General features: G+C 38.4%; 1 protein-coding gene across 3 annotated transcripts in view; it reads left to right on the plus strand.

The window, feature by feature from the left end:
• Positions 1-15775, plus strand: part of mylk4b (myosin light chain kinase family, member 4b) — a 29607-nt gene that overhangs the window by 7382 nt on the left and 6450 nt on the right. Inside the window, exons 1-2 of one of the 3 annotated variants that reach the window (XM_015040681.1) lie at positions 2635-3004; positions 14785-14866. In XM_015040681.1, coding sequence (XP_014896167.1) covers positions 2867-3004; positions 14785-14866 — 220 coding nt within the window. In that variant the 5' untranslated portion in view covers positions 2635-2866. Of the gene's footprint in view, positions 1-2634; positions 3005-13211; positions 13935-14784; positions 14867-15775 lie in introns of those variants that run through there. The other 2 variants (XM_015040679.1, XM_015040680.1) reach the window with 2 other exon arrangements.

The raw sequence follows: 15775 nt of genomic DNA on the forward strand, positions 1-15775 counted from the left end.
TTTTAGTTCAGCTCCTTTTGTGTTCTGTGTGTTTATTTGTCTTCTTCCCTCAGTCCACATTTTACCCTAGATACTTAGCATCCCTATGATAAAACTTACTTGGTTTTAATGTCTCTCCTCACTCTTAGAGTTGAGTTTATTTGTTTGACCTGGTTCAATGTCCCTTTCTCCTCATGACAGTTCTTGCAGGTTTTGCACTTTGTTATTAAATTCCTTTTCAAATCACCATGCTACTCCCAAATTTCTTCCTGCAAAAAAACAAAAAACAAAAACAAAACAAAACAATGTGACACTTTGGAACTACATCTTGGAGATATGATTTTTATATCTATATAAGTATTTGCTATGTATCTCAAAGGAAATTATTTAGACATTTTGGTTTTTTATTTTTTTAGAAAAAGAAACTGAAAATAATGTGTAGAAACATGGATGTTTCATTCAAACATTTCCCTTTTATTCAGCATTTACACACTAATCGAATCACTATTTAAAATGTTTTATGGTTTCACCTAAAATTCCACCAGACTTCAATTTTGAACCAGTTGATTATGCATATTAAGTTGAGAAAGTACAGGTTTATTTGAACCAATTAAAACTGAAGTTGTTGTTCAACTTAAAACTCATTAAAACCTTGGTGAGAGTAGCTTGTCAACAAATAAGCAAGTAGGTATCTTATCCCCCTTTGGGATCAACACATTCTATTCTATTCTATTCTATTAACTACTTATAAAAGTTCTGTGTCAGCTAGCTGGGAAATCCAGGAACTGTTCTGTGCGCATACTTGAAGTATTTTTTATTTACTATTTAGTCCAACTGTAAATCAGTTCTGTACGCAACGTGACAACAGAACACGTTTCAGGGAAACATTCTGGGTACATGTGAGGCACCGTATGTAATCTAAGATGTTCAAAGTATGAATAGCTTCTGTTTCTTTACCTCTAACTCTGTCAAAAGATCCATTTTTTTTGCCTTTCAGGTACCCGTCTGTTGCTTACACTTTTTCTTTTCCTGACACAGAAAGCTGTTTGGTGATTTCTTAGAAATAAAAGGACCAGTTACCAGAACTATGTGCTTAGTAACCGTCCTGTCACTCCATCCCTGCTGCTCACTGTAGATATTCTCCTCAGATTCCCGGTGGGAATATTTATCCTGCCTGGTTCCCCGAGTGGCTCTTGAATTCCACCAGCTGTTGAAGTATGTTAAATTAAAATGCTTGGAGTTCATACTTTAAAATGCCTTTTTGGTAAATCTTAGCACATGAATTTTTTATTTTATTTTATTTTACTTATTATTTAATGTTAATCCTATCTCCCTAACCCCGTGTGACTGTTTGCTACTGTAATCTGTCCTCTGTATAAATACAGCTGTTCTCTGAGTGCCTTATAGATTTGTTGGAGAACATTACACAGAAAAGCATCACGAAGACCAAGAAACATGGAAGATGGATCAGCGCTAAGGTTGTGGAAAAGTTTCAAGCAGGGTTAGGTCATAAAATAGAAGCTTTGAACATCTCATGCGCTGCTCATTTTAAATCCCAGATATGAAAGGAGTAGATCACAGCGTATGCGAATGGCCCAATTAAAATTCATATCAAAATTAAGTTAATAATCTGTGGCAAGACTTGGATGTTTAGACATATTTTATATTGTCTGGCTGAGCTTGAGCTATTTTGCATATATTAAAGGCCAGAAATCTCATAGCAGTGAAACCAGGTTTCACAAGGTATTTATTTAGGAATCTGCATTAAAACGTACCACCTCTTTTAGATCTTTTTTTTGTCAGAAAAAAAAAAGGAAAATTATGTTATCCTTCTATTTCACAATCAGTCACTACTTTGCGTTCAGTCGTACAAAATCCCAGTTTCATACATTGGAGTTCTAAGCAACGTGACAAATCTGCTCTGCATAAATCAGCCACTCCATCCTGACAGATAGTTGTCATGCATGCAGATGCATTTGCAGCACAAAAAAGAACCTCCACTTCTCTGCCAACAATGCGAACATGCTTGTCTATAAGTAGTGTGTCAGCTGCAAATACAGCGTCCACACGAGAACAGTACTTTTCAGAACATTTCATCTTCTTTGGGTGATGTTTGTTAAATTTCACCTTGTAAGTTCACCACACTGTGCCCCAAGTGTCTTTATGAAGAATGTCTCTTTCTCACACGTGCGTGGACACTTCACTCCTCTGAGAAAGACATCCACACTTCAGCTCTTGTTTTGGTGCCATCTGTCCAGCACGTTGCACAAAAGATAAACTTAGCACCACACACTAGAAGGTGTTTGTTTGCAAGTGTGCTCCCGTATCAACTTGTTGCATCTGCAGCAGTGCATGTAGAGAACACTCGATGGGATTCAGAGGCGAAGCTGTGGCCTGCAGCCAGTTTATACCGGAGATCATGCAAGTTTGCACAAATTGCTGGCTCTGAAGATGTGATGATGCATGTAGTGTCTCACTAGCATACCACCACCACTGACGGCGGCGGCGGAGGCGGTGGGCATCCGTTTCTCTGTACAGCAACGATACCCAGAACCCAACACCACCTGTCCCGACCTCGTCTCAGAGACAGCATGTTCTTTCCTTTTAGGTCCTGTGGTGGGAGGCAGGGAGGAAGCCAGGTTGAGGGTGAGTGGGTGGGCCGGTGGGCGCCTTGACAGCACAGAAACCCTGTCCTTGTCAGAGACTTTAGTTAGATAAAGACTGGACATTTATTGCCGTGCTACTGGAGTCCAGCTATTTCATAAGAAACAACTGGCGCGCCAGCCGAGGCCTTGCTGCCTGAGATCCCAATATACAGACTGAGATAATACTGACATTCCAACATCCTCAGGCTGACAAGAGGGACAGGAAGCGGAACTTTTCCAATATGGAGAACTTCCTAAAGGATAAAGATATTTGGATATTAGGAAGCGTGTGCCTGGTGGCCACTTTTCTTTGGAGGCGAGTGTGGAACGTATTCTCCATCAGGAAGGGAGGAAGGACAGCACGGCATGCAGAAGCACAGGTAAAGCAGGAAACAATGAGATCTAAGCAACTGTGCAACAGGTGATCCCAGCACAGGATGGTTTAGTTACCTGCTGAGACAGTGGAAGTTGCTCCTCTGTTATCTCACTTTCTATTAAAAATTACAGAAATTCAAAAATTCACCAAAAAACTAGTTTGTCGTGGAATATCGCAACAGACATGTTCCTGGAAAACGCTCTCAGATTTTCAGGAAAATCCACCTCTTATCTTATTTGTGAAAACCGATTTGTGAACATTGGAATTACTCTAGGTCTGACATTGCCTGTAGGTATCTTATTTTTGAAACTAGACTCTGAAACATCTGAGCTCAGCTATGCTGGTGTCAATTACAAGTAGTTTTTAATTTCACTCTAGGAAATCCAGAAGTAGTCCCTCACTTATACACTCAAACACTACCAAACACTACTCGGTATGTGGAAAGCAGATGTGGAATGTGAATACAATTTTTTGCATCCGAGACATTTTTGTTTACTTTTAATTTACTGTTGAATTCTACTGATAAGAAATATAAGCAATATTAATTATATTTAGTCACTCTCCTTCCAGAGAAGACAGTCAAACTGGTTTAAGCTGTTATGCTTAAACCATTGTACTGTGTTTACATAAACCGGCATGTAGCAAATGTAACTGACTCCTCATAAAATTTGGAGCTGTGATGCTTTTCAGCCTCGATTTCTTCTCAGTGACAGAATAATGTTTTTACTGCTCCAGCAGCATGATACTGGTGCATGCCCAGCCAGCATGCCTAGGTGGGCCCCATGTGGGGAAAAGGAGGGCAGACTATATGGGTCCCATATGGGTTTGTCCGCGGGTTCCACGATGGCCCCACATGGGTTTGCCCATGTAGGGCCAGAGCCCACATGGGCCCTGCATGGGCCCTATATGGTGGTGGCCCACATGGGTTTTGTCCAATTAGGGCCCATGCAGGGCCCATGTGGGCTGTGGCCCTACATGGGCAAACCCATGTGGGGCCATCGTGGAACCCGCGGACAAACCCATATGGGACCCATATAGTCTGCCCTCCTTGTCCCCACATGGGTCCCACCTAGGCATGCTGGCTGGGATGCTTTGTAATTTAACTATGATTAATGGGGAAAAACAAAACAAAACAAACAAACAAACAAACAAAACTTTTGTTCTTTCCAAAGTCCCAAATAAAATCCCAACATCCATAGTCAAGCTTATTTATGCAAATCCAAATACATGAACAGCTAAAATGTCCTATAAATTACTTTTTGTTATTTTAAAAATTGATCAAAATCACTAGAATTGTAATGTATATTATATTTTATTTAGAGTAATATCTGTTGCTGCTTCTTTTATACTTTTAAATAGTTACTCTGACAACATAATTTCTGGCTCTGATCTTTTATTACTTAGCTGTTTTAGGGATTCTGAAATTCAGTGCAGCTCTTAAAAATATGGATCATGGCATTTTCATGTATCATTTGCAGCATTGTTCATTAATAAATACATTTCTCTCATCTGGTTTAAGTCTTATTTGGCACACAAAAGCTTCTCTGGTGGCCTTTAATGAATCCTGATTTTTTTAACGACACCCTACCCACCAGTGAGGCCTCTGAAAAATTTCTTCTACCTTTTTTTTCGCTTTTTGGTTCTGTTTCCAAAACTTTGCAAATGAAAAAAGCCCCAGCATTGAGATCCTGTACCATAACTAGCAGAAGGCATGTGGTGCATTGTCTGGTATCCATGCTTTGTTTTTATGCGAGCTCTATTTGAAGAGTTTGTTGTTGAATACAGCCCTAATCTGACCAGAACAAGTTGGTTTATGATAAGGACTCAGTATGTTTGCAGACTCATCATGTGGATCCTTTTGATGGCAGGACAGAAACAGGTTTTCCTTACCATGCCTCCCAAACAAGTGGCTGGCACATCAAGTGCATCATTTGATTATTATAAGACACTCTGTGATCCCAAGATGCCCCTCTGTGCTTCTGCTCTCTCACCGTGAACTTCAGAGATTTTTTTTTTTTTTTTTTTTTTTTGCCTCATTTACCATTCAGCTATCTGTGTGTGGTTCAAAACAAACAGGAATCACTTAAAAATAATTGTGATACATACAGTAACAAAACTTCCCTGTGTTATCTATCAACCTTTAAACAAACAATATTTTAGGGATGCTTAAAATCAGAAATGCAATGGAAATAATGTGATTAGTCATAAGAACTGCTCATGTTGCATTAATATGACCTTGTAATAAGTGAAGTTAAACAAGAATAATAAAATTTATCAGCCACAAACCCATAGAATACTTGATTTTCAATACATTATATTTTCCTCCTGATTTTAACTGTGAAATTTTGATGTATGTATTTTAAAGCCAAGCTGCTGAGCTTTATTAAACTGTAAATGACTGTTGATTTTACTGTTAATGTATAGAATAATATCTCATCCTCTAAACCTCAGGGTCTGGTTTTTATGAGGCACAAATAAATGTTTTTGTACCAGGCTTTTATAGAGTAAGCTAGAGCTTGTGTTAATGCCCTGGTCTAATGCGCAAAGGGCTTGGACTCAGATTCTCAGACTCACTCGACTCAGCTAAAATTAGCACACAAATAAAAAGAGTGTGGACAGCGGAGAGCCTATAGTTGTTTCACATGTTGGGTTGAAGAAAGTAAAGTAAAAAATTAAAACTTACAACGGTTAGTTTGTTTTACCAATGTGTTGAGAACAAAAAACTCTTAGGCCTACACTATTTTGTTCTTTGTTCTGTTTAGACCGACAAAACAAAGCTAGTTACCTTTAATACTTTTGTGTTAAATGTAATTAAAGCAATAAATAAACTACATTTATAATGTACCTTCCACCGCATAATTATAATTAATTTCCATAATTATCATTCAATCTATATTTTTGTTCTCATAATTACAATTCTATAGACAAGACTCTGTAGTCATGTATTTTTATATCTAAAGATCTAACTCTTAATCTGAGTTCATTTATTCAATGTTTGTGCGGTGTCACTTGAGAACTGAGCACACTATCTACTTACCAACTGGTTGTTTGGAAATGATGCCCTACCATCACAAATGCATACACAAATCTAAATGTCTGGATTTGGCTTAATGCAGCTAAGAACCTAACTGTAACTGTGTTATTTAGTGACAGTCGATAAGAGTCTGGTCTTATCTTCATGAATCTTGACTGAAGTGAACGTAGAAAATCGCGTCATCCCCACTGTAAGTGTAGTGGAGAGTCTGTAATGCTGTGGGGTTCTTTTTCTTCCATAGACCCTTAGAAACCTTGTTAAAGTGAATGTCATATAAATGAATAAAAGTCTGATCTCCTCTATCAGTAAACTGAAAATTGATCATCACAGAGTCTGTCAGCACTACAACACTTGTAAAGTCCAATCAACACTGCAATTGTTTGATAAAAGTAGAGTCAACTTTCTCCTTCAAGTTAATTTTACAATTACAAATCTGGACCTCTAGGAAAAGTGCTTTATTGTCTGTTGTATCACATTCATTGTTCCTTCTTGGACCATTTTTTGACTTAGCCATTTTCCCTAACATGGAATGCAACATTACAGTCAACAGCATAGATATTTTAGATGTTCTAACTGAAACGCATCTGATTCAGTAAATGAAGCCCTTAGCTTGTTATATTACAAGTTCCTGATTTGCAAATATTTACTCTTATGAAGTTTTCTACCAGAAATGGCAGCCCAAGTTTGAGTTGCCAACTCGAGTCGCTCCTGTGTCGCAAAAACTGAAGACTTCAGACATGACTTAGATTTGAAACTTGAGTTGGGCTTCTCATGCGAGACTCGAGTCTTTTTAACAGTTTTTACCTCGTTTGATGAAGCATGAAAGGAAGCTGACATGTGAGTTCAGTTTGAAGACTGAGAGTAAATGCGCTGCTTTCGCCTGCTCAACTCTGCCCTCTCAACTGGTGTCTTCTTTCAAACGTTTACATAACTCATTAGCAACACAGGTCCAACAAATCCTTGTGAAGCTAGTTATAAAGAAAAACTGTTTCATGAAAGGCACCTATCCAAAAGATATTTTTAATATCTCATTTTGTTTGTAGTGACCATGGTTAACAGCTCCTTAATTTTGACAAGGACCAAATGAAATGATTTATCAACTTGGGTCGAGGCTAAATAAATATATATCAGCAGTGTAAAGGTAGCTGGAATGAGTTAATTAAGACCTGGACACATCCCACAAAGTACCAAATAAATACAACGTAACGATGCAAATAAAATGAAATCCCCAAAAAGAAACTAGAATGTTAAGCAGTAAACTCCCAGGGAGGTTCCAGAATGATCTGAACCAAACAGAACATCAGGTAACTCTAGGATTGTGCCGTTTGAAGCGGTTGAATCCCCCTTTTGATTTCATTTCAGTATTCTGTCTTCTTCTGTTCCCATTTGACAGCAATTGTGTCGAATCTGGTGAACCTAAAACCAGACCTTTCCAGACTCTCACAGAACCAGCTTTTAAAATTTAAAAATGTGGTTAACAGCAGGTTATCTGTGGTGTAACAGTGGTTGGCAATTCAACAAGATGTTTTCAATAGATATACATTTTGAAAATTGCATGTTGTTATACTTGTTGTTATACTTGTCAAAAATTAAAAATTATGATTTTATGATTTGACTAAGTTTGTCAAAAACAAAACAAAAACAAATTAGAAATCTGTAATAGGAGAAATCATTTGATCCAATACAAATAAATGAAAGCTTCATCTTGTTATATAGAATGTTCTTAAATTAGATTCCTGCAATCTCATAAAATAAGTATTAATTTCTCACAGTCATGACAAGTTCGGCTCCTGTTTCACAAAGTTACTGCCATCAAACTTAAAAATGATATACTGTAGATCTACAGTCAATGTCGCTGTGTAAAAGATGTACACATATGACAGTGTTTTTTCTCTCTCTAACTAAATCAAGACAAACATTAGCAAGTTGTAGCTATAAGTGAAACATTTGATAGAAACAAACAAAAATATGTTTTCTGAAGCAAATTTTAAATAGGAAAAGTGTTTTTTTTTTTTTTATCTGATTTTGAGCTGAGCTAATTCTGACATGATGCAATAGCCGACAACTTATTCTTAACTGTAAATGGACTTATTTATGATCTGTCACCATGTACAGTAGATATTACATGACACCCTGTGGCCATCTGTAATGACTAGCATGCATTACAGCAGCAGCTTTGTGTTAAAAGCAACGAGAAAACTGCATGACCCCAAGGCGAAATGTTACTGCTTCTAAATTCCTTCAACTCTGGTCAGTGCGGTTGTCGTCTGCCCTCCAGTGGTATCAGTGTCAAAGTGCAGCTAACTTTTGTTCAAAACTTGTCACAATAATTTACTTTATATTTAAATTGTATATATTTTTTCTTTAATTTGAAAAAATCATTTCAAAATTCTTTATTGCCAAATTTTGCATTAGTTGTTAGTTTTTAGACTAAAATCTACATTTATCAATGTGTCACATATAAAGGATTAGAAATGTTTTTTTAAATCGTAAAATTGCATAAAAGAAGAGTTCACAGGTGCAGTTTTAGCTTAAGATTTAGCTGCATATGCAAAGCCTTCACTCAACTTTTACACACTTACTATGAAACATTCCCATTTTATAATGTACATAATAATAATATACAGTGACATATTTATTGTACAATTGAGTAGTACTGTCTAGATCCATCAAAGCTGTAGGAATGGGTTACAGAGTATTAACAAGCTGTAGAAATTACATTGTTTTATAATATGTGTTACTCTGCAGCATAAATGCTACTTATTTTGCTGTAAAAACTGATTTAAACAAAGCAAATAAACTCCCAGCGCGTCTCAGAGCAAAATGTCAACAAAGACTTTGAAATACAATCCTTTGACGAACAGTTGTGTTCATGCTGCATGTCACTAATGAACTGGAAAGCTCTGGATAGTGAGGAAAGGGGGTCTTGTGTGCATCTATTTAAAAGTCAGTCAGAGAGCACCCGGGGATGGCTTATGTAACACATTTATTTACAAGCTGGTTCTGTCTCTCTCTCACTCTCACTCTCACATATTCTCTGCTGGCGTCACACAGCAACTGTTTTCCGTGAAAAGAATTTGGTTAATGCTGACCTGAAGTAGAAACATGGAGAGCAGAATGAATCTTATCGCGGTAGCTAAAATGTGCTAGAACAATCTGTCATCAACCAGTGGTGACAACTAAATATTTGCCCCACGTCGGAAGCAGCAGGGGGGAGCTGTGGAGATTGTATTCAGTCTTCCAGGCGAGTACTCACCACATGTTCATTGTCACCCTAAAACAGTGGAGGAAATGCTTAGATTGTCCATCCGTAGCAAAGAATTGAGCATAATATGGTCAGACTTAAAAAAAAAAAAGACTTTTACATTGACTAATCCATGACTTCCTAATTCCATTTGTATTAAATATGAAATGACAAGAATATCCATTACTTATAGTTACTCTTTAAAGATTTGAAGACAAAAGAACATGCTATCTAAAATGCCTACTTCCCGATCTCCGATCAACAAAGTGATTAAAAACGTTAAGACAACTGGAATGTGCCATCACATACAGGGCGAGGACGATGATGCAGGTAGTAAAAACATGTAAATCACACCACACCCCAGGAAAGACTGGCGTCATAGGTGACCAAGTTTTTATAGCCACTAGTGCAAGCTATCAAAAAGTATTTCCTGTCCAAGGATACAGAATTTGCTAAATACTACTGGGACTTTAAGTAGAACAATGCACTTTAGTCAGAATTATTTAAAAGTTCATCAGCGGATTCATGCAACACAGTTTCATTTTATCTTGGCATTGCTGGCAGATTACTATCCATTTTGTCTTGTTGTTGCTGTTGAAGTTTTTCATGGTTTCGCTCATTCCAAACGCTGCACCATAAATGCTTCTTAGTTTCAAAGTACATACTTGGAAGGTCAAAACCTAAACACTGCAATGAGACTCTGCTGCATCTCAGTTACTGACACTTTCTATGTTTGCTCCTTGTGTTTTAATCTCTCTTTCATCACATCAATATTTCACGCCATAAGTTTAAGTGAAACCCACTGGCTGTAAGTAAGGAGATTAGGATCCTTTCAACACAGTTACATGAAACTGTTTTCAGCAACGACAAGCCACGGCGGGGTGGGAGGGTCAATATTTCAGAATGGTGAATCCTACAAAGGCAGAGATGCCGCTTGGGAAGGGCTACTCTGGAAGGGTTGGGGGGCCCGATGGAGACGTGGGGGCCCTGGAAGATGCTAAAGATGAGAGATCTGTCACTAAGCTGCCGTCAGTGCTCGTAAAGTTTATATTTTATTACAAATATTTTTTCATTTATTTGGACAAGCAAGTAGTCAGAGCTACATAAAATCCAAGCAAATAATTATGTTGTGCAAGATCAATTCAAATATCACCAATTGACTACTATGTGAAAAATCTGGGTGAGTTTCCAAGTAAGAGATCACTCTAAATGTAAAACACACACTCCTAAATTTCAGCTTCCTCTTACCAAGCTACTGTATTTCTAAATGTGGACTCAAAACAGCAGCTAATTATGCAGTAGCACATGTTTGCTGCTTGTGACACGCTGTATAGTCGTAGCTCCGGGGTAATGCCACCAGAGTAACACTGGATGAATGGAAAACTTGTGACCCAACGATAATTATTGTGTGTTGTCTTTGTCTTCCTGCTCAGTAACTCTATATGCAGAAAGAGTAGCTCGGCAGCATCAGTCTCATTCCTTAACAGCTTTCCTTTCCTGACAGACTCTCATCTTACAGCGCAACCTTTTCCTAACCGTGGGGATTTCAGTGATTCCCTGACAGAGTACAGTTAAACCTCTTGCTGAAACCAGTGGCAGACCAATCAGCTACCACTTTCCTTCTTCTGCGATCGGTCTCTGTAATGAAGAAATTTGAAGTATGATAAACATTAAAACTTCATATACGATGGGTTCTGCATGTTGTAATATATTACAAGACTCCGAAATATTAAACAGTAGTGCAGTAATTTGTATTAATCAAGCTCATTGTGTCTCTTTCAGTGAAATACAAATGACCAAATACTTTAAATACAAAATGAAAGAATTAAACTTTAGTAGCGAAATATGTAGTTTTACTTTGTGGGTTTACAAATGGAAAAAAAAAATAGTTGTAAATCTGAAAGGACAACTTTTGAAACTTTACAAAAAGTATTACACCTTGTCCTGTCAGTAATGGCATAATGTACAAAGCTATATAACATATATTGAAAAAGCTTGCACCTACAAAACTGGAGGTAACTTTCTCTTTGCTGCAATGTTCTTTGCTTGTACACAAAACCTTGTGAGGCATTGCCCAACATCATGGTGTAAAGTCTCAGTAACAACTGTCAAAGGTGACAACATATCTAAAGTTTGGCTGACAAATTTGTTTAGTGTTCAACAATTCATGAATTGAATTCAGTAAAAAAAAAAAAAAAAAAAAAAAAAAACGGCAGATTTCCTTTAGTCACTGACTTGAGTGCCGTTGACTTTGCAGCAATCCCTATACTGAGCATGCATGTGGTGACATCGGAAAGGAAAACTCCCCTTAAACAGGAAGAAACGAAGCAGAACAACTGAATTCAAATCAGTAAGAGTGACTGGAGTTCCATAATTGTCTCCTGGGATGTCAATAACTGGGGATTCATTCCTCACTTATCAAAACATGTGTCTTCACAGGAACTCCCCAGTGTTCTCTTTTACTCTCACCTTAGTTGGTAAACAGGCACCAGGGGTGCAAGTGTTCACCATGACAGCTGAGAGACTGTCTGAACTGGGAACAGTGCGAGAGACAGAGTATAGGTCAGGTTTTTTCCGGTGCTGACAGATGGGGGCCGGTATAAAGGCGCCAGCGCTTTGTCAGCTAGCCAGGTTCAGATAGAGCTGTGCTGAGATGTGGAAAATTATGAGCTCAGTCTGTGGATTCAGACAAGCCTCGGTAGGCCTTTGCATATCAACTTGTTTGTCAGTTCTTCCTCTTTAGTTCTTGGGAAGAGCACATGTTCCATCTTCCACAATACTTTTCTGCTCCATAAACACCACTGGGGTGACACGGGGATGCCCTGCTTCTTTGTTTTCGTCCAATGGCTTCTCATTCTTCACATTGCGTTCATGCCTTTAATGCATCAAATGAAAAAATATTTTAAAAACACTTTAAACTTATAAGCATGTGTTCTATTAAAATGTAGGCAAAAATTGTATATGAAAGATTCACGACACACTCTTAGAGTTCGAAATATGCAGCGGCAGATGCATCAATATTGTTTTGCAGTGCTGACGCATACAGTGAGTTGAACCAGTCAGGGATGTGAACACACTGGAATTCACCTTGATTCCTAATGCTTATGTGATCCGTTGGGGTCCAAAGTCTCACACAGACAAACACTTGGTTCATTTTGTCTTGCTTTCATAAGGGTAACTTAAAAATTTATTTTCCACAATAGTTTTTAATTAGTTACGTCTTAAATCTGTAAAAGGAGAGATAGCTGCAGTAATGACTTGAGTGCTTCATAAGTTGACTGAGTTGATTATACACACAATTTGGGATTCAAAAAGAATTTTTGAATTTGAATTAAACTGAACTGGCTAATGTCCAGGGGAGCCTACTCCACATACAAAAAAAAAAAAAAAAAAAAAAAAAACATCCAACAGAAAATTTGTTTAATTTGGTGGTTTTGCACACCCCATTTCTAATATAGCCCTGGTGAACTACCCACATGGCCCATATTAAAAAGTGTAATTCGTTAGGAGTTGCTGATGAACTGCGTTAGATTGTCTCCAATATTTTAGACCAGCATGAATTTTATTTTGAGTTTATTTTTGTACAACTGGACATGAATTGGACCAGTTTTTCTTGCAAAGAGCTTTGACACAATGTTTCATATGAATTGCCGCTATAAATAAAATTAACTAAATGCAATTAAACAACACACTGACACAGCTGATGAAACTCTCAATTATCCCCCTGGGGATCGTCTGTTCTTTTTATGTAGGCAGGACATTTTTATTTGTTTGCTGTACTTCTTATATGGCGTCATGTTTCAGGCCCAGATTCCTGGGATTCTGACACCTGTCTGAAGGGCTTTTCAAGTAGCTCAAATGTCACATAGCTAGCCCACCTACCTAAGCCCCCCTATCAATCCCCAGCTGCACACCCGAGCTCAGAGCTCTTATCACTGGCCACTCAGCTTCTGACGTCCACAGAGGGCTGTTCTTTCATTTAGGGAAAAGCCACCTGCTATTCTTATAACTCAGCTTTGTCACACGGCATTTCAGGGATAGATTCATGACCTCCATCCACATCCCTTCTTCTGCCTCCACAATGGCTCTTCTTGCAGTTTCCTTCATATGAAGCAGAACCAGTAGATTTAGGTAGTCGCGAGCACTTCAGCACCAGTCATGAGCTCCACCCTGGTTAACTCTTTAGCCAAAGTGTATGATCCCAATCCTCTTCACGGTCAGAAGCTTTCTGCGAGGAAGTTCTCCCTGAATGGATCAGACCGGTTCCAAGCTTCATCCTCCTCCTTTGCTCACCACGACGCAACTCTGCGCTGCATGGAGAGCAGGATCGACTCCCTCAGCTCCCAGATGGAGCACCTGCTCATCATGCAGCAGACCGTCCTGACCCGGCTGGATGGCCTGTCCCAGGATGTGAGAGGCATGGGTCGGGATGTGGCCTCGTCCCACGAAGGGAGACGTGGCTCCGGGATCGAGACGGTTTGCAGGGATCTGCGAGGGGCTGTGGAGCGCATAGAGAGTCAGGGGCGGCGGCTGGAAGGGGTGGAGAAGCTGGTGGAGGGAACTCAGCAGGTGATCTGCTTCATTGGGGAGGTGGTAAAGAGCTCCAAGCTGGTGGAGATTTTATTCAAACAGCCTGGAAACAAAACCAGCAGGAAGGTGAGAAAATGAATAAAGATTTCTAGGTACTGCAGAAGGAGCCAGTATGACACAGATACTTAAACTTAAAATATGGTTAAAGTCGGATCCTGAATGCCCTGTTCTCAGTAATGTTAAGTAGTTTTCCTTTGTGAAGAGATTGTGTTTTTTTTGTTTTTTTTACTGCTTAGGTGCAGCTGATAGGAGTCAAACTTGTTATCACACCCAGACACTCATGTTTTTTACTATCAGTGAATGGGCTCTCAACTGCAGCTGGATGCAATCACTGCAAAGCCTGTCTGGTCTCTTCTGACTCGGTGATATTAATGCAGCGAGAGATCAAATGATTGTGGTGTGCTGGAACAGAATGTACCTGTGTGTGTGTGTGTGTGTGTGTGTGTGTGTGTGTGTGTTGTCCTTTAGGGGTGAAACATTAAGAACCCTACAAGATGTTTATGCTCATGTGTGTTGTTCAGGGGCTCCTTCTGGCACATTGAACTCATTTCTAGGCATAATCCAGCACTTATGATGCTTCTGAAAGTTTACATTTTCTGTTCCAGATATACCACTGAGGACCCAGGTTGCTGTGGCATTGCTTTTTGCTGCAGAATATGTGACCTTTCCTCTTAAACGGGGAGACATCCACTAAGCAGAATATGAACTTTAAGTTATGAGGCACCACAGCAACAAAACAAACACTCTGTCTTGGCATCCCCGCTGTTGCGCAAACAGAAACAAGCACCTTTACTATTTGAAACTTGTTGACATTAGAAATATTACCTTCCTTTCATTAACCTGTGTGCCTTACTAAGATGAAAGTGACATATGTTTTACAGTATGCTATTTCTCCTCCTTTTTTCCACAAATAAAGGCAAAAGATGACAAGGACAAAGCCAAGCAGAGTGTGAAGGGTGGGAAAGCCCAGAAGAAAAGGAAACCTCAGGATTCGTCAGGTAAAGATAAACTTGATGTAACTCCTGACCACAGAATAATTCTGTTAGATAATCAGCTGGAAGGCAGATGAAGTGGATGGATATCTAGTCTAGGATTGTTCTTTAAAACCAAAATGACGAAAGTGAAACAGGAAAAGCTACTGACAAGTACTGATGAGTACAGAAAACTAAAATTGTATTTAATGGTACTTGCAGAATCCTCCTCACACTTTCCAGAAACATCTTGATCCCACTGCTCATCCACAAAGAGGATACACTGGTTAAATTACTTTCAATGTAAAATCCTTTTAAAATGATGCTATTTAATTTTTTTTTTTTTTTTGTATATTTTTTATCTATATTTGAGGTCATTTGAATTTATGGACCTAAATTTGCTAATTAAATTTGATGATGGAATAATCTTTGCAAGCTAACTAAATGAAATTTTTGTTTTTGTTTTGGAAAAATATTGACAAGCACTATAAGCTAAAATTATTCTTAGTCTTCGATATTTTCATTGGCATGTGAGGACAATAACATGAATGGCTAGGTAAAAACGTTTATTCTTCATGTATTCATTTAACCTCTTAAATAGAGGAATCTTTCAGTTTATAAGATAAGACCAAGAGATCCTGTCACTTATTTTCAGTCTTGTGCCAAATTCCGGATGTGTATTTTGAAAATGAAAAAAATAAAATAAAAAAAATAAGAAAAATCAGCTGAGAAAACAATTCTCAGCTGGAAAACCTGCTGTCAGACAATTTTTGTTGAGTCAGATGTTTCCTAAAAACCACCAAAATGCCCTGTAATAAACAATTTTTAACAGAAATTGTTTTTAACCGTCGGGTTCCTGCTAGGTGCAGCAGTGCTCCTGCATGTACTTATTTCCAATTAAAAATAAACACTTAAAAACACACACAGTCAAGGGAA

The sequence above is a fragment of the Poecilia latipinna genome, unplaced genomic scaffold (assembly GCF_001443285.1).
Source record: "Poecilia latipinna isolate Pla-1442-1.1 unplaced genomic scaffold, P_latipinna-1.0 Scaffold522, whole genome shotgun sequence".
Lineage (NCBI taxonomy): Eukaryota > Metazoa > Chordata > Actinopteri > Cyprinodontiformes > Poeciliidae > Poecilia > Poecilia latipinna.